The 19,144-nt window shown below is 43.6% G+C and overlaps 1 protein-coding gene across 1 annotated transcript in view; it reads left to right on the forward strand.

Moving 5' to 3' along the window:
- LOC144129734 (MAM and LDL-receptor class A domain-containing protein 1-like) overlaps window positions 1-19,144 on the forward strand; it is a 208,783-nt gene that overhangs the window by 163,310 nt on the left and 26,329 nt on the right. The window contains exons 51-57 of the mRNA XM_077663820.1: window positions 464-614; window positions 2,776-2,869; window positions 4,405-4,515; window positions 9,232-9,482; window positions 11,488-11,719; window positions 14,571-14,693; window positions 17,293-17,426. Coding sequence (XP_077519946.1) covers window positions 464-614; window positions 2,776-2,869; window positions 4,405-4,515; window positions 9,232-9,482; window positions 11,488-11,719; window positions 14,571-14,693; window positions 17,293-17,426 — 1,096 coding nt within the window. The remainder of the gene's footprint in view (window positions 1-463; window positions 615-2,775; window positions 2,870-4,404; window positions 4,516-9,231; window positions 9,483-11,487; window positions 11,720-14,570; window positions 14,694-17,292; window positions 17,427-19,144) is intronic.

Genomic DNA, 19,144 nt, shown 5'->3' on the forward strand with positions numbered 1-19,144 from the left:
GCAGTGTATTCGCATAATTTAATCTTCAAACAACAAACAACATGAAAAATAAACTTTAACGATGACAACACCTCTCAATACATTTTTTGTCGGCACGTCATATAGAGCACCAGCAAAAAATGATTTTAGTATGCTAGAATATAGTTAATGAGTGGAAATAATCTATAGCTCGTCTATGGCCTGTCAGTGGCGAAAGGCTTTAGGGGGGCTAGTTAGGGCCGAATTTCCGCCGTATCAAATTTAAAAATGAAGTCTTACTCTCGTGCTTTGCTTTGACGAGGGGGAAGAGATCTATTTTGTAGAACTGTTGTTTTTGGTTTGACAAAGTCTTGATTTCTTTTCCTGGCGTTTTTAGAAATCCACAAGTGGAAAAATGATTTGGCTGCCGCGGTTAACTAAGAGGGTGATGCTTGGGCATTCGATAGGGCCTGCGTTAATAACTAGGTCGTGTCTCTACTGACAGGTACAACATGTGGCACCCAAATGTGGGCCACCTCAATCTCCTGTGGCACGTGGAAAACGTGTCCACAAGCCTACTGTGGAGTCGCGCAGGACCACAAGGGAAAGCTTGGAAGCAAGGGCAAGTCCAGCTCCACTCTGACTATCCTTATCAGGTACGAACAATTAGACAAGTTAATTAGGAAAATCTGGAAGAAGTTTATGGTTTATAGGGATTAACGTTGCATAAAGACTCAGTCTCTGTCAGACGCCAAAGCAGGGAAAGCAATCCTGTTCCTTGCTTTATACACGCGTGGTTGAGTCGCGATGACTTCAGAGGAAGGGATGAAGTTTGTTAAAAATATTAAACGCCCATTACTTCTACACAAAGACTAAAAACAATGAGACAAAAGTTAACCTAAAATTCTTTTGAACCCAAAATATTATATGAAATGATTGCATGCACGTTGCGACGCACAAAATTTAAGCGACTTCTTTTAATCTGGAGACGCGCATTTTGCGTTTACACTGCGCATCCCAACACTGCCTTCTTTTTATTGAAAATATTCTTACGTGTCAACCAGCCGAAGAATGATGCACGATGACCGATGGCAGGGATATGATTTAACGGCCGCTGGCCTAGGGTGAGCTCTCCGTACCACGCCACTGCGAGCTTCGTCGTCTTCGTCACACTGCCCGGGGCAACCGAGCGATCGTCCCGATCGGTGGAGAAGAGACGCACGAAATCGTGATGGACTTCAGGGCATGGTTCAACAGTGCGCAGAAAGTGATGAGGTGCTGGCCGCCACGATAAGAGAGATGGGCGTATGATGTCTGGTCTGTGAAGCTTCGGGGCCGCAGGTCACCAGGAGCCGACTGGCGAAGCCCTTGGAAGCGCCGAATGGCATGGGCAGGGGGGCTGTCGCAGGTGGGCGGCGTCTCGGATCGGTGGGGTCGGATGGCCTGGTCATTGCGCCCGTTAAGTTCCTCGTGTTAGGTGGTCGACCGGGGGGGGGGGGGGGAGAGGCGGGTCGGTACAAGTTTAAAGGCTGGGGATCGGCCGGGTGACGCAGACCAAGAACTCACGGCTGAAGACCACGGCGACGCCGGACGCCGAAACTCCACGACAAGGATGAGGATGAGACCCCGCACCTCCACTAAATGTTACGTGGCGGCCAGCCGAAGAATGAGGCGCGATGAAAGATGGCAGAGATATGATTTGTTGTTGTTGTTGTTGTTAGCCTATCAAAAGATGGCACATACCCACACTGGGGGATCCGCCAAGAATCGGGTGGATATTCACCTGAACGCAGTTAACAAAAAGGAAAAGCACAACGGCCACTGGCCTAGCACGAGCGCTCCGTACCACGCCACTGCTGGCTTCGTCGTCTTCGTCACAATACCATGAAACGAAAGCTTACCTTAAAGCGGTTTATAACGCTACCCTTAATCGGCCTGGAGTAGCTCTCTCATGCCTTGTTGCACCATCTTATATATTCGAATTTCAAGAAGGTGCTAGTTTCGTGTAAAAGAAGTGCGTTTTATAAGAGTTTAAAAAAGTGTCACAGCTAAAGGCTAATGGTGTCTACACTACGACACGTCTACCTCGAAATATCGTTCACCCTTTCCGCATGCACCGACCCTTAGGACTTCCGTGTCTTAAGCCTTATTACGTCGTGTTATTGTTAAAGTTGGATCTAAGTGAAAGCGTTGCGGTAAACGATTGCACTATTCGTTGGTAATGGTAATGATAATAATGGCGCTACTGTTTCTCTCAATGTTTTCTTTTTTAATTCGCAACGGCAGTTCTCAAAACACCAGTAGAGAAGAGCCATTGTGCAACGCATTGGCAGCGCCATCAACCTGCTCAGTCATAAATAGAAAACGAAGACTTCCTGTCAAAGCGGCTGTGATTGACTCCGCGATCACTTCATCCTTAAGAACAATACGCATATGCTTATGTAGCCTAGCCGCGCCCAGGAAGGAGGACATACGAAACGAAAATAAGAAAAGCTGGCTTCACCGCTGAATTGGAACGGTCCAAGGTGTTTCTTGAATACAGATTTATGCTTTCGTAGCTGAGCATCAATTTATGTGCTAGATTCTCGGAGCGGCTTCTGCACACAGTTCAAATTATAGAGAGAGAAAGCCGCAGGTCTGCTGTACATATACAGCAGGTATGTTTTGTGCTCAATTACAAAGGCACATGCTGTTTAAACAACCGTTTTTTCTGTGTTTTGTCTTGAACCAAGCTACCCTGAATTAATTTTTTTTTGGCGATACGTAATAATTTGCCTAAAGGTCTTGTTTTTACAGTACAATACACGTTTATTTCAGCTTGTCTTCGAAGCCATTTTGAGCGCCGGAAACCCTGGCATGATTGCAATTGACAACTTTGTTCTCAAGGACAGTGCGTGTGACCACGGAAAAGGTATTTGTGTTTATTTCGCCCTATAAAAAACAATGTACTTCCATTACTGTTGACTGGCATTTGAAAACATGTATTTCGTCATTTTAATATGAAATATTCTTCAACTTCCGAAGGCTTTGAGCGGGTAAGGAATATTTGGCATGGCTGCGATAAGTGATCACAAATGCTTATGTCAGCTAATTCGTATGTGAGATACCTCCAAGATAGCCCGGTAATCATTTATTGCAACCGAGGTCGTCGTTTAGGCGCATTATGAAAATAGAAATTGAACTCATCCCGCTGCGGTAGACTTTGCATAGAATGTTCACGAAAATTTTCTTCAGGCCAGTACCATTACTGGACAGTATATCCTCGCTCAAAAAGCATTTTTGTATTCGCTCCTACATAGACGACTTTATCACTGTTTTATGCTTGCATAGACCGGTGATATATAACTAAGGCTTCGACGTTGGGAATGAACCTGAAAAAATGATAAAAGTATGCCAAATTCAGTTATTTCAATTCGGGTTTAGTTAAAAGGGGCCAGTTTTGTTGGCGTGCGCGTCGCTAACCGGCGGCTACCGAGCAATGGTTCGACTCAGTCAAAGGACATAATTATCAATGAGGGAAAGCCAAGGACGGGGTGACGCGATGTACCCTTTGATCAAGTAGCGCAGTTGTGTGTTTTCAGGTTATCGCTCCGCGACCTTGCGGTTCGGCATGCCTGGAGGCTCCACATCGTCACCTAAGCTCTTCTCCCAGCGTAGCGTTGTTCACTCCTATCACTCGCCTTGGGCAGATGCTTGGTTGCTGAGGTTTCTCTATTGGATGTATAGACACTAGGAACCAAACATAACTGTCACGAAAAGGCGTCCAGTTCTGGCTGCTAGAACGGTAAAGCGGAAGTTCAATTATGTCGTTAACACGCAGAAAACGGATGCAGACCCTCTCCCTCAACAACGCGAAAGCCATCTTTTAGAAATGGATTTCAAACAGCATTTTTTTTCACGGATCTGCGATTTCACTCTCCTTAAATGTTTTTGTTGCCAAAACCATTTTCTTCTGCAAGCAAAGCTTTAAGTGCATTGCCGGTTGTTAACGACCATTAATGCTTTCTTCTCTGATGCATCGAATGCTAAAGGCGACAAAGCCAATATAGACTTGAAGTGACTTCTTACAGCTCAGAAATAGAACATTATACTGCCAACAAACATGACTAATTCGTGGCTAGAAAAGACTTTTCGAAATAGGCGCTCTGAATTTTCGAAAAATAAAAACCGAGACGTGCAGCCCCTATATGTATCAGAGGCTTAAGATTTCCTTTCATTCCAAAGGACAATAATGGTTCAATACAACCTTCGTCAGCGCATCCTGTTAGATTTTCTTCTTTACAGGTGGTCTGCTCCATGAAACTGCTACGAATTAAACTTCATGATTGCTTACAAAAAAGAAATATAATTTGTAATTAAAATCTGTCTGTCCATATTTCTCGCGTCTAAAACAGTACGTTCCGTTTCAAGAACAAGTCTTGGCTTATGTTGTTCTTTGAAAACCAGTGTGCACTTTCGAGTCCGACTCGTGTGGCTGGCAACTGCACAACTGGGAGCGGACCAGCGGGAGCAGCGTGCTATTGCCGCAATCGGATTACAGCACTCAGTCACCCTCAGGTAAGAATAACATCCGAAATACTTAAAATTTCATCTAATCATACATAAGCTGCAGCGCGCTTTTAAGGACGACAAACACGGTTGCAATTACTGCAAGCCGGCTATCCAGAATTACCAGCTCACTGGAAATATTCTAAGAGCGAACCAGTTCGCTAACAGAAGTACTTGCTGTTGGGCTAGTTAGTTCATCATAAAGTTGAATGGCGCAAGGGAACGAACACAGGAACACACAGAGACAGAAAGAGGCGCTCTTTCTGTCTCTGTGTCTTCCTTTGTTCGTTCCCTTGCGCCATTCAACTTTATAATCAGTTCGCTAACGGACACTACTGTTATTAACTACAAACACATGGTAGTTTAGCCCTGCACACGAAGATGCCACACGGTAATGAATATCTGCGCCACAAAATGAAGGAGCAAATAGACCACTCAAAGCGCCAAGTCCTAACTCTTTTCCACACTAGCAGGCACCATTTTTGCTTTGATCGACGTTACCACAATAATAGCGGCTACTTCTCATTGCGAAGAAGCATTCAGAGACTCAGGCGCAAACTGATGAGCTTCCTTGTATCGAAGCCAGTGCGTAGCGTAAGTACAAAAACACTAAAATAATCTCACTCAGCCGCTTCCGCGCCTGCAAACACGTGAGCTCGCCATCACACATCACCAGCTCTGCTGGCGGCGCGCTGAGACTGGTGCAAAGTACCCACGTGACCCAATGCGCCTGCCGCTCGGATTTCTACTTTCGAAAACATCTGAACCCTCCACGATGAAGGCCGATATTACCCTATCCCGATAAAATTGCTAGAACTGTGAAAGTACCGCAGCTGTGTTGTCTTCACTGCCGCACAGTCTACTGGCAAGTTTCATGGACGGCTCATCGCTCGAAAAGCTGACCAGGTGTATTGCTTCCACTGTGATTGGCCGGAGTGTTTTATCAAGTATTTTTTCTCGTATAACGTTGTGTTTATAAAACGCGCACAGAGCAATAGCAATGGATTGCCGACGGTGCCGGGAGTTCGCGTCCTTCAATCCAGCGACAGGAGCGAACCTGTTAAACCCTGTTTCCGATAGCAAGCGGGAAGTTACACGGCAAAGGAGGGATGCGCGGCTGTATCGGATTCGGCACGAAGATGGTGGACTGTGCAGTTTCAAATAAGCGACGTATACCGAGAACAAGGTACCAGAGAAATAGCTACAAGGGTCGTATATCTTAACACGAAGCAACGCGTCGCAAACTGCAAGCATAGACAAGTAGAACTTTAAAAATTACTCGAAAAGCAAGTAAAAAGTTGTGCATTTCATGTACAGGTCAAATGGTCGGTAAATCTTTACGCGAACAACGAAGCAATAGGATCCGAAGTATATGAAGCATACCGCAGCAAATAATACTTGGTCGCACCGAAGGAAAACGGAGGACTAGCAGCGAGTAACAAATTAACGGGTAAATATTTGACCGTTGGGCTGCAGGCAGCTCCCCGTGGTACTAATGCACTATCGAAAGTGCAGTGAGCTTGGGCCGCGCGCGTATCTCTTCGTTCCCTTAGGAATCGCAAAGTTTCAGGGCTGGAAGAATCGTTGCCCGGTTGGAGGTTTCAGTGGGCCAACCATCTTGCTTGGCTGACGCACAACATGTTCGCACACTGACTTCTCTAAATGCCCCTTTCGACTTAGCATTTCGTTAGCTACCAAGCTGCGCATTTAGAGCGGTGGCCCCGGGTGGAGGCGATCACGGCGCCGTCCGAGTACCTCCCAAGGGCCTCTGGCTGGCGCCCAACACCACGGGTTGAAGCCAACGCGAGCAGGAAGCAGCAAGTGTATAAAAATTGTGTTTCCTAGAATTCACACATCTAAGCGCGAAAATTTTCATAACGTTTTATTACCCCTCACATATGAAGACAAAGTAGAAAGAGCGGAAAAAAGAAAGAAGAAAATTGCCCTGCCCACATGAGTGCGTTGGTATCGGCAATGCACAGTTGCCAATGTCCCACCTTGGGTATGTACCATCGAGCATGAGGACATCACCATCATCCCCGCCGTTTGGCACAACGGGGCTCCCATATGAGCACAGCATGACTGCTGTAAAAAGAGGAGCCCGGTCCCAAGAAAATAAACCTGCGAGCCTATCGATTTGACACGCTTCGTCTGTATCAGCCACCGTCGTCTACACGGCTTTTATTGAAGGAAAACGCGTGCGGAGCGTTAGAAGAAGTGAGCCGTCTGGCGTTGTGAGCGGACGGCTGGGGACTCAAGAAATCGGCTGGCTATATAGGCGTTGTCCGACGCTTTGAAAGCTTTCGTAAATGCTCGACTTATGTATGTTTTCTTTTACGAATACTTTCATTTCTACGAAGAACACAATGAAATGTACACGCGTTTTGTTTGTCTTGCAGTTTGACGCCCGCGTCCCGCTAAACCATTTCTGTGTGTTTGTGCACCCTCAGTGCCCGACGGCATTACAGAGGGTAGTGGGGTACATACATTTGGTAACACACGGTGCATCAAGAAGAACAATAACGGTGTAAGTCGGCAAAAAAAAGAATGAAAGAAAAAACAGTGGCGATTAACAAGGCAAACAAAACCTCTTTTGCAACAAAAAACTGACAGAGAGAGACAACATGCGGTAACAAGAGAGATAACATGCAGTAGTCTTAAAAGTATTAAAGCCAATAATGTCGGCTACGTAACTGGGTAGGTGGTTCCATCTTTCATAAACTCTGGGTACAAATGAATAAAAATAATGTTTACCATGGCATGGAGAAGCACCTACTTTATGGCGATGATCAATGCGGCCTGAAACATGTAGTGGATGTTTGTAGCCGGCTCTTTAGGACAGGATTGTTGTGGTATATTTTATGAAATAGGCACAAGCAAGAAATTAATCTGCAGCGTGAAAGCATTGCTAAGGATAAAGTACTTTTCACAGCTGGACAGAAAACTAGCACGCGGTCGGCCACTCGGATGTGAGGTTTCTGCTTAGCTGTTTCCTTCCCGCGGGAGAGCGGGCAGTTGCTGGGTGCAAAGAATTTCCCCACCCATATATGTTAAAATTTTGCTTTATTCCAACATAACATAGTGTAGCAAGTAGAGCTTTCCTTCAATGTTATAAAAAACAGCATATATACTGTCTAAGCAGCAAAACATCTTTGACTGGTAGTATTTGAGACAGCTGGAGCAAGAATTCACAAAGATGTTAATCATATTAAGTAAGAAAGTGGGAGAATAAAAATCTACAATACGATTTTTGTGTGCTAGCACAAGAGAAACGAGTATAAAGCTAAAAAAAACTCTTTGCGGAAAAACTTTCCGATCAACAGAGAGCTTAAGTTGCTCCTGTGGAGTTTGCGGGCTACTCTGCAGTGCAGTGTGAACGTTGGCCTCAGTTCTTCTTGAAGAAAACAAGATCCGCTAGAGTGCTGGTAGCACGAAATGTTGAGAACATGCCCAGCACCTTCGGAGAGGCTCGGAAAGCAGCGATTCCCCTCAGCAACGGTGAAAATTCCAGCTACAAACGGGCACCTGTAGTAAATCTGGGCTGGGCGGAGCACTCATCGCTGTGCGACCTGAAATCCGACGAATGGACGGGATATTTACACACGAAGCTGTCGCTTGAATGTACAAACTAAAAGTGTCGATGCAGAGCAATAGCGAGAACATCGCCGTTGCGAGGAGGGTCGATGCGAGACGAGGATGCCACCTCGGAAGTTAGGCTGATCACCGTGACCTGTCCATGTTGACAGGTTTTCCGGGAAGTGAACAAGTATTTCCTCATGAGGTTGACGAAAATCAAAGTCCGAAACTCAGGTAGACCTGTTTTACAACATACTGGATGGGGGTATCTATTCTAAAATAGCGTGGATACCGCAGAATAGAGCACTTTGCGCCAACGTTGAATTTGAGCGATTTGAATAGGCAAGGTAAGGAAAGAGTTAGCGCTCTCTATATCCTTCGGAAAGGATCAGCCACAGACACCACATAACGCCATCTGTTGTCCTCTCTTTGCATGACGTGCCCTGCATGCCCATGCCTCTTTATACCTCTTGATTTAAGCTAGGACATCGTTAACTAACATTTGTCCATTGACCCATTGTGTTCTTTCTCTGGGCCTGAACCTTCACACCTGGCATAATGTTTTTCCTCAGCTCGCTTCGTTGTGCACTAATTGAGCACAGCACTCTCAGTTTTTGTTTTATAGCCTGATGCACCATTTGTACATTTTTATTTAGAATTTCATCAACAAGAGCTCTGCCATTTTTGTTTTTGCGGTGTAGGTTGCGGCGGGCGTGATTCAGGGGTGTTCATTCTAGTAGTACTCTCCATGCATTACTTTTTTGCCGAGACGTGGTCGTGTCTGTGCGAAAAGTACTCGTATTTATGAAAGTTTTACATCTTCTTTGTGAGGCAGTAATAAATATTCAGGCACTAGTGCAAGCACATTCTTACTAAGGTCGCTTCTTCATGGCTGCGCTTCAAGCACAATTCTTTTTGTGCTGAAAATTTGTGCTGGAAGTCAATATTAGTATTAACTGTTCGACTTCTACAGCAACGCACGAAATAACTTCTACAGCAACGCACGAAAAACATTATGTATACTCTCGGTAACCGATGTATTTAGTGCTGCTGAGATATGTGCTTTGGAGTTATAGTGTTTTCTTCCAGAACAAAGTGTACGGCCTTTGCTTCTTGTTATCACATGTGCTACGCCCAACACCCGCGCAGGTCGCTTTGCCCTAGCTCTGTCGCCTGGTGGACGCATGGTAAGCCCGCAGGGCTGGTACGACGCGTCACGTCACAAGTGCCTACGCTTCTGGTTCTTCATCTCTGGAAGCTCGGCCGAAGCTCTGAACGTCACTCGTGTCTCTGACGAGCGTGACGAGGAATCCCTTTGGTTCGCAACGAAGGCTGATGCCCCGGTTCAGCACTGGCTTTCAGCGGCTGTCGCACTGGTCAACAAAACAAAAACGGCTAATGTGAGTGGCCTGTATATCATAATCGACACCTGTCAAAATTTTTTTGTCGTGTACGTAAGCTGTCATTTCAAGAAAACAATAGGCCAGAGAAATATTCTACGTTGATACACAATGACAGCAAGTCCAACAAGCCCTGATAATCGAAATTAATTTGTCCAGAGCCTTTCACAATGGCGCCTTTCATAGCTTGCGCGCAGCTTGAGGAACTTAATGTCCGGATACTTGGTTTAATCGCAGCTCTGGTAGGGCGAGCAATAAGCAACTGCGCAACGGAACACAAAGAGCCGCTTCAGAGTCTCAATTACTGCCGATTCGAACTAGCTATCTTAAGAATATTTACGCCATGAACATGTAGAGAAAGACTGCTAAGCGTACTTGAGTGTCGTTTGGCGACACTGCCAGGAAAGTTATGTTTCATCAGTAATGAACTGCATTTTGCTAGTAAATGGCGCCTGTGTCTACTGCCTCTTGATAATAAGCAAGAAGCTCATGAACAAGCATTTGCTAAGTGTTATGTACTCTCACACAACTGCCCGTCGTTTGCATTTCGCCCTTTGCACTTCTCATATTCGTGGCAAAAGTAAGATGTTCGAGACTGCATGTGTGGCCAAAAGAAGAAACATATAGTCAGATGTTCTATAACCTCCGACTTTGTAGTTTTTGTTGCTCAAGATTTTTTTTCTCTTTGGAAGCAAAAAAAAATCAGGTTGTACGACCTACTCGTTCTTCATAAAACCGACTAGATGGACGCAGCGAAAATCATAAAATGGTACGTGCATGCCCCGCCGCGGTGGCTCTGTGGTTAGGGCGCTCGACTACTGATCCGGAGTTCCCGGGCTCGAACCCGACCGCGGCGGCTGCGTTTTTATGGAGGAAAAACACTCAGGCGCCCGTGTGCTGTGCAATGTCAGTGCACGTTAAAGATCCCAAGGTGGTCGAAATTATTCCGGAGCCCTCTACTACGGCACCTCTTCTTCTTTTCTTCTTTCACTCCCTCCTTTATCCCTTACCTTACGGCGCGGTTCTGGTGTCCAACGATATATGAGACCGATACTGCGCTATTTCTTTTCCCCAAAAACCAATTATTATTATTTTTACGTGCAGCCGTCCAAATCTAGCTAGCGTGCGCGAAGACCGCTTTTTCTGCGCTCCTGCGCTTTGCGAGGAAGCAAACTTGCGGAAAGCTCAATATTAAACGCGGGCTTAGTGAGCCTGTGCTCAGATTTCATATTTTCGCAAGTTTTTTCTGTAATAAACTGCAGGAGCACAAAAAACGCGGCCGTTACGCACGCCAGCTAAAGATATGGCCGGCTGTATACTTGTCACTACAGCCTGCAGTCAGATGCGACCAGCTCGCCTTGGCGTTGGCTCTAGAGCAATTACTTTGCATTCAGTGCGGAAAAAAAGAGGAATTGGCCGCAGTTCTTGCAGTATTCCTAACCAAGAAACAATGAACAAACAGATGGATCCCCATGCTTATATAAACGGAAATTCTGATTGCAAATAGGACATCCACTACACCGGCAAGTTCAAGAAAATCTTCCTCAACCTGAAGTAAGCTCTCTGTGAAGACGACAGCTTCTACACTTGCAGAGCCCAGCAAATGACAGTTTCCATTGAATGGTTAATAATAATAATTGTTTTTTGGGGAAAGTAAATGCGCAGTATCTGTCTCATATATCGTTGGACACCTGAACTGAGCCGTAAGGGAAGGGATTAAGGAGCGAGTGAAAGAAGAAAGGAAGAGGTGCCGTAGTGGAGGGCTCCGGAATAATTGCGACCACCTGGGTATCTCTAACGATCACTGACATCGCACAGCACACAGGCGCCTTAGTGTTTTTCCTCCACTGAATGGTTTAGTTCTCTTTTCAACGTCTAATTTTCATACACAATAAAATATTCTATTTATTTCAGGTACTCTGATCTTGTGTCCCACATATTTAAGACACATCGAGATTCTGATTTTGTGTTTTACAAACGTTCTTCCGACCTACTTTTACGTCAGGTCGTATTCGAAGGATTGACCTCCGGAGACCGGGGCGCAGCAGTTGCCGTGGATGACATCAGCGTAGGCGAAACGGCCTGTCCTTCCCCGGGGAGCTGCACGTTCGAAGAAGACATGTGCAATTGGTACAACAGCGAAGGCCTATCCTATGCCCAGTGGTATCGTCACAAGGGCAGCACAGTCTTTAATTCTACAGGCATCGGCAAGGACCACACTTTAGGGACGAAAGACGGTGAGAGATAGTGCACTATACTGATAAGCCTATAGCGTGTTTTCACTTGAAGGTTTTCATCCTTTTAGGTTTTCTGTACGTTGGCATTCTAGCAAAGAATTTCATGGTGAATAATGGGATATTTAAGTAGGTAACTACTATTGTACCTCCTTGCAATAAATATGGAAATCTTTTGATAAACACAGTTAATTGCTAAAGGAACTCCTGCTTAGGGCGTATGTGTTACAAGGTGAAGGAAAAACTTCCAGCTGTTTGTATTAAGTCATTTCACGACCTGAGCAATAAACTTCAGAAAGGCACATTTATGATAAGAAACAGTGAGAGGGACGACCAAGGATAAACAAAGGTAACGATTGTGCCGACGCTACCTTCAATTGGGCTTTGTAGAGGAAGAGATGAATTAGTACACTACGGTGAGAGACAGGAGACAACTAACTCCGCGCTCACTAAAGAGAAAGGATAACCAGCAATCTTAGCGACCAACTATCAATTGTACCTACGTGTCCTAGCAGAAATAAAGGAAACAAATCAAGCGCCATCCAAATCTAGAGAAGTCAGAAAGTACGTGCTCCCTCTCTAACCTCCCCTTCATTGCGGTGAGAACTGACAGTCATTGGTTAATAATGCTAGCTCATTTCCTGGCTGAACTGAGGACCGACGTGTGGAGGCACCCTTATCTATATAAATGTAAAATGCTTCAATGTTTCCAGTCTTTGCATGCAAAAATGATCGCACGGCTTGCAAACATTGTGATACACTATCACGGGTGGCGATGCAAGGCAAGATGAACAGAGCTTTCTCTACATAACAGGTCTCACAGGAAAGCGTTAACAAGTACGTCATGCAAGAAACTGCGCGCCATGTTCCGTGCAGTGTGGACGCCTCTGTATATTGTTGCTTATTCCTTGCGTTCATTTTCCTTTTGTTTCAACATGCGCATAAACATGATTTTTCGTTTTGATGCCCGGCTGGTCTTTTTTTTGTGTGTGTCTTCGGAGACTCTAGGGTTTCCCGGATAGTGTACTATCTACATATCTAAATAACGTATTTACGTTTGATAACATTCAGTCGAACTCAGCGCTTATCTTTTTTTTTTACCGGATTCTTCCCGTGTTGACCCACTATGTTGTTTTTAGGCATGAGTTTCTACCATGTTGCCCCGCTATCTCAGCAATCAAGGAAAACACAGTCATGCCCAAAAAACTTACTTTTCTCCTTATTATGCCGGCCAAAGAGCCCATCTGTTTGCTGCAATTTCTATTTCGTATTCTAAAGGTTACATGCCCCTTCTTAGGCTTTCAACACAGATGAAGAATATTACTAGCACTTGGCACTACCAATGTCGGCCAAAGAATGACGCCGCGAGTTTCACAATCTATCGTAAAATATGGGGTAGGTCACATGTAGAAAAAGTCACTAGTAAGGGCCCTGTTTTTTTAACCGCCAATGGCGGCAATTAGTAGGTTCGCACAGGTATTGCTTTTCTATCCCCTATTGTGATCGTCGCCTTGCCGATTGTAGTATTGGGGACATAGCTCTCCAGGACTCATACACGGGAACAAAAGCCGATAGCCCCGATATTAGACAGTAGATTAAAGCCAAATTTGCGGAAGTGATAGTCGGTCTCACGTGCTCCAATGTGGTGCAGTGAAAGCAGATTTTCATTGGCAGGCGCGGCACCTATGAATCTAGATCGCTTTTTCCGCATCGAGAAACGCTTCATCCACGACAGTACAATGGCTGCGATAGTTCTACGCAGCTCTTTCTTTTTGAAAGCGGAACTAGCGGTGTGGGCTCTTATCCCGCAAGCAAGCATTATTATTTTATTTCCTCGACCGTTGTTGTTTTCGAGCGGTGACACCCACCAACTAAAATACCATCATCATTATCATCATCAACAACCTGAAGACCTCTCACATGTCTCCCATGTCTCTTATTTAACCCTGTCCTTTGCCAACTGCGCCCAAAATACCGACTCCACACAAATATAGTAATATGTACCGATATTATTCACGCTCAAGCTGCAACACAGAAATGGAAAGCTAGCTGCATAACAAAGATGCATTGAGGTACTAACATATCCGTAAATAGACAGGAATAGACAGAGGTGTTCGTTTTCGCATACATGACGGAAGCCAACAGTTACCGCATCGGGGAGAGCAAGGAGTAAAGGGACTGTTTTTTTTTTTTTCAATTTGTAGTATTGAATAATTGGACATTAATAGTTTAGTTATTTTATCGCTTAAATATAACTGATATGAAAGCAAAAAGAAAAACACACGCCACATGTAGAATCTGAGGTTGTAGTTTCGGATCTCACCGATGGCATGTGGTTTTTTTTTTCTGCTTTCAAATCAATTTTTTCCTTAACATATCCCGTGATCCCTTTTCTCTAGTGCATGGTGTTGTACCGGTTCATTGTCTTGGTTAATCTCCACACCTTAATTCTCTTTCGCCTCTATATTCGAGTAACTGGAAATTAGCTTCGGAAAAAACTAAAGTGGCAGGTAGAGCTGTTCTTGAGCTCATGTTTTTAAAAATATTTGATTTAAATATTGTGGTTATCAAATTCGTTATTTTGTGTTAAATTCAATGAATATATGTAAACAACAAGAGTGAATCTCTATTGCTCGTTTCTCAGAAAATAATTTGGTGCTAGACGATACTATAGAACTTGAATTGTCCAATACATATGAACACCTATTAGCTATTTGACACCTCTCGGTTCTTAAGCGTATTCAAATCAGCTAAAACAAAGCAGATATTTTTCTTTGGATTGCCGCGTGCGGAAGTATAAGCCTTATAAATTTTTTGCAAAACTAATTTGTATGCATTAAATTTCCTCTTCCAGGTTTCTATCTCCTTCTGGACGCTGAAGACATAGCCGAAAACCGTCTTGCCACCTTGCAAAGCGAAATTATCTCCTTCGGACCGATGGTGTGCTTCAGACTCTTCTACTTCATGAAGCAAGGATGTACGTTAGATTTATTTTTTGCCGAATCCTTACCTTTGTAGGCTCAGCTACCGTAATGACGAGCTGATATATGGCGGGTACTCTGAAACAGCATACTCTGAATGTACTCAGGAGGTAAGTGTAGCATTAGACCAGTGCGAACCACCACTGGTTTAACCATATGCATCAAACGTGCTGGCTTGACAGACGCACACCGCATTTGTCTTTTGAGATAAAGAAGCAGGACAATTGACCCAGCTGCTGCCACATCTCCCAACATCAGTAAGAACCCATAACGCCTCTTATGTGGACTGCCGCACGTGTCTTGATGACTTGACTGCCAAACCTGAGACTCCACAGCTGGCTGGCCTCGCTGAACACGATTATAAGTTCCACGTGCAATAAGTAGAAACATGCCCAACAGGACTTCTTTTTTGGCACACTAAACCGTTGACAAACCATTCTCTAACTGCCGAGAATTCCTACCAGCCTCCATAAACACCACCACAGTTTTATATATAGCCGGAGACGCCAGAAATATCATCCTCACATTTTTTTCCTCCCCATTTCAGCGGTGGTCTGCGCAAAAGCTACCTAGCTTTACACTTCTGCGCAAATTGTTTTATATAGCGATAATCGTCTCTGAAGATAAACGTTCCTTGTGGATTAACATCAAGCTTCCAGGTAATATGCGCAGTTGAAAGCTTGTTGATTAGTGATTACAGTGTGCTCACTTCCCGCTATGAGGAGTAGGTGTTGAAGAGCAACCGTGCTCGAAGCATTTCACCTGCTAACATCTAGTTCCTTTGCTGCTCCCATACCCAGCAATCCTGAAAAAAAAAACAATTTTTGAAGATAAAAATTTTACGAACGCATTTTTTTCTTATATTGTAGGTTCTTACTGTAAAAATCAACGCACGATAGCCTTAGTTGCCTATCTGCTATAAAACAAGTATAGAAATAAATATATCCACATTTCTCTCGTCAGCAGGCTTGCATTTTTTTTGTTGTTAACGTTCTAACTATCGCCAAACGCGTTCCTCTTTCTTTTTTTTTTTCTGGCAGTCAACTGCTCGATGCGAACGATGAAAAAACATCGAAAGAAACATTTTGCAACACATCAGAAGAATTCACCATTAATTTCAGTATTTCCATAGCAGTAGCTCATGATATTTTGATATAAAAATTTTGTCCGACAATGTTGTTCATCGCAAGGTCTGTCGCGTTAAGATGACGGTCATGAGCAGGAGTTTCCGTTCATTTTCTTGGTCGAATTGTTGAAACACGTGAATTTAATGTCATCTTTCTGGTGACTTACATTGTGACGCATGATTTTGTACCAATTTTGTTTGGTCCTCGCCCACTGGTCGCTTCTTCCGGTGACGTCGTGGTAGGAGAGATTGAGCCTCCTTGCTTGAAAACGTTTGAGGTATATACCACTTCTCTTGCGGAAGGCTGTAACACCAGGACCATGTTGTGGTTAGCCTCTAAACCATGTCCCTCAGTCGCTATGCGTCTCTCAGCAGATAGTTAAGATGCCAGTGCAGTTCGTGCATATATTCTGTAATTTATTCATTAGCGCTTTATGCGTGCTCATGTTATGCAATACGTTCTTGATTGCTGACGTTCCAGGTTAATCGAACGCTTATCAGTAGTGTATATCTGCGATGATTAGGTTCTTTTGAAATTGTGGATACGTCTATATAGCGCAATTCGTGACCTGAATAACATATTATGAAGCAACCTTCTTTGATAGTGCCCGGCCTTTGTTTATTTGCGGAAAGAATAAACTGAGAATTTCGGTAATATCTTGTGAGTGATGTAATAGTATGCCGGCGAATATTTTGTTACAGTCGTGATGTCACCTTTATAATTGATTTTTCTTATGTTAGGGGCTTTAATGGTTCCAGGAGGCTTAAACCATGCGATATGCAGTATAAGGCTTTCCATACATAGTGTTGCGAGCTTTCCAAGAGCACTAGTTGGGTTGTCCACAATTATATTGACAGTTATATAATCCTATCGTACTCCTTTTTTTCCCTTTATGCTCTAACTACCTCTTTTCCTTTTTATTTACAACAAAATCTACCTATTCCTTATTCCCCTTTTCTTTGTATTTATTCGAAAGACAAGGGCTAGGTTCTGCGCATGGGGTCACAATTCGATGCAAGCAAAACGCTAGAAGCCGACGTTCTGTTTGAGGTCAGTGCATGTTACAGAACCGCAGCAGGTCGAAATTATTTGGAGCCCTCCACTATGTCGGCCCTCACAGCGTGCATTGCTTTCAGACGTTAACCGCATAAAACCAGAAAAACGCTTTCTCTATAATTAGTTTGAGCGACTGTTGTTGCTAATTAATAGGTTCACATAAAATACCATCATTTACACTATTCGACCAAAATTGTATCCACCCTGCCATGTTTGTTATTGGTATTAATGTGTCTGTTCTACCAGTTCCTGATATACTTGAAGAATTTTACTCATTCTAACGTAATTTTCATTGCAATTAAGATTGCACTGAAGATTGTACTGATTGCACTGACATTCCGCTAAATGGAGAACTTGCAGTGAAACGCACAAAGTGCTCGCACCTTGAAATGCAAGCTGTCTTCCTTTTCAGCGAGAGCGGTATTGACAGTCACTTTCCTTGACGAGACTGGCATGCCATCCGGCCGCTCCACGGCTGTGCAGCCCGAAGCACCGAGTGAATGGACGCTGCTTTCCCTGGAGCGATACATCACGTCACGATTCTCAGTGAGCAATTTTAAATTAATGCCTATCTTCGCTATTTGCACTGCCTGAAACAATTACACGCTTTAAAATGAGCACATTTTAGTCTTGAGGACAAACTAAATCCTCATCAATAACCCCAGAATCAGAAACGTGCACATAAAAACAAACACATGCAGCAGAATGGTGCGATTACAGTGTTTTAAGATTTAAGATCGAAAACTGACCGCATCTCGCTTTTGTACAGCGTTTACGACTTTCTTTTCAAAGTTTTGGAGCTTAAACCTTATGCAAAGATGACTGGAGAAGTTATGATATCAGATTTTGCTTATCAATATCAGGGAAACTCAAAAACATGTTCTTAAAATGGCGTGCTTGTGGGAGCTTTGGGAGATAATTTAAAACGGCGTCAACTACACTAATTCATATAAAAATGGGCCCTACTTGAGCGAGAATCAGTGCGTGCAGCTTATTTCTGAGTATAAACTAAATAAAAAGAGCAGCTAAAATAGTTTTTATGCACACAGACGACGTAATAAATACTGTTAAGATTTCACGTCTTCACATTAATATTCAACATTAAAAACCATCAAGGCTTGCTCAAGTGGTACTACATAACGGAATGGCGAATACAATGTGCACTCAATTCTAAGATCAATACTCTGAGGAGAGAGTATCTAACAAGTTCCTATCCTGCGGTGATGCGTGCACAACGAATAAAAAGAATGCCTATAAAAGATTGCAAAAAACTGGTCAGTCGAGAATATGGCTTATCAATATTGCCATAAACCTATCAGAAGTTTCAGGGAAGAATTTAAGTAATTCTGAAAAATGAGTTTTTTAAAGAAAAATTAATGTTTTTTCTGCATTGTACTACCAGAGTGGGCGGACACAAGAAAACAGGTGAATCGTTCTAGGTAGTAAGCTGTTTAATATTCAACTTTTATCTTGTAGAGGAAGGCGCCTAATTGCAATTAAATATTATGAGCCAGTCGTTAGAGCAATATCAGTTTTTATAATTCATAAAACGCGATTTCCCTTGGAGCTATGCCTGGACAAAACTTGGCTTTTTTGACTACTTACGCGCATTCGAAAGGTTGCTTCGCCTCCATGCATTTCGAAAGGGCGTGTATTTAGGCACGATATAGCGAAATTTTGTCGAAACATAGCGCCGAGAATAAGAGCTCTTTCAAAATTCTAAAAACTGCTATGGTTACTACTAACTATCGGCTACAAATCTGTAAATTAAACGAGTTGCCTAGCTGTGTTAGTTAAAAAATTAATTATCAGAAGTTAGTTAACCATCTTACTACTTTTGACGATTCATCGGCTTGCCACTGTCCGCCAACGCTTGTAGCACTCTGTCGCAAAAGCCATATTTTTACCACGCAAGGCCTATTTTTTAAATTACTTAAAGTCTTTCCTGAAACACTCTGTATATACATCATGTTTTTAGAAAGTCGTTGGGCATCAAGTACTATTCCTCAGTCTCAGTCGGGAAAAAGCACTTATTAAGGCGGTATTGTTACTGTGAAGCCGCTGAATGCTTTTCGAATGAAACATATGGGGCAATGTACGAATGGGGGAGTTATAATTGAGCCGCGCTGACACAGAAAATTTAAACATTACTCATGATGTAAGCACAAGTGCAAAAATTTGCGTCTAAACGTTAACGTAGCTAGAATAAAAGATAATTCACTGGGCTCTTCCGCTGCAACGTGTATCGAACGTTAATGAAATCA

The sequence above is a fragment of the Amblyomma americanum genome, chromosome 4 (assembly GCF_052857255.1).
Source record: "Amblyomma americanum isolate KBUSLIRL-KWMA chromosome 4, ASM5285725v1, whole genome shotgun sequence".
Taxonomy (NCBI): Eukaryota; Metazoa; Arthropoda; class Arachnida; order Ixodida; family Ixodidae; genus Amblyomma; species Amblyomma americanum.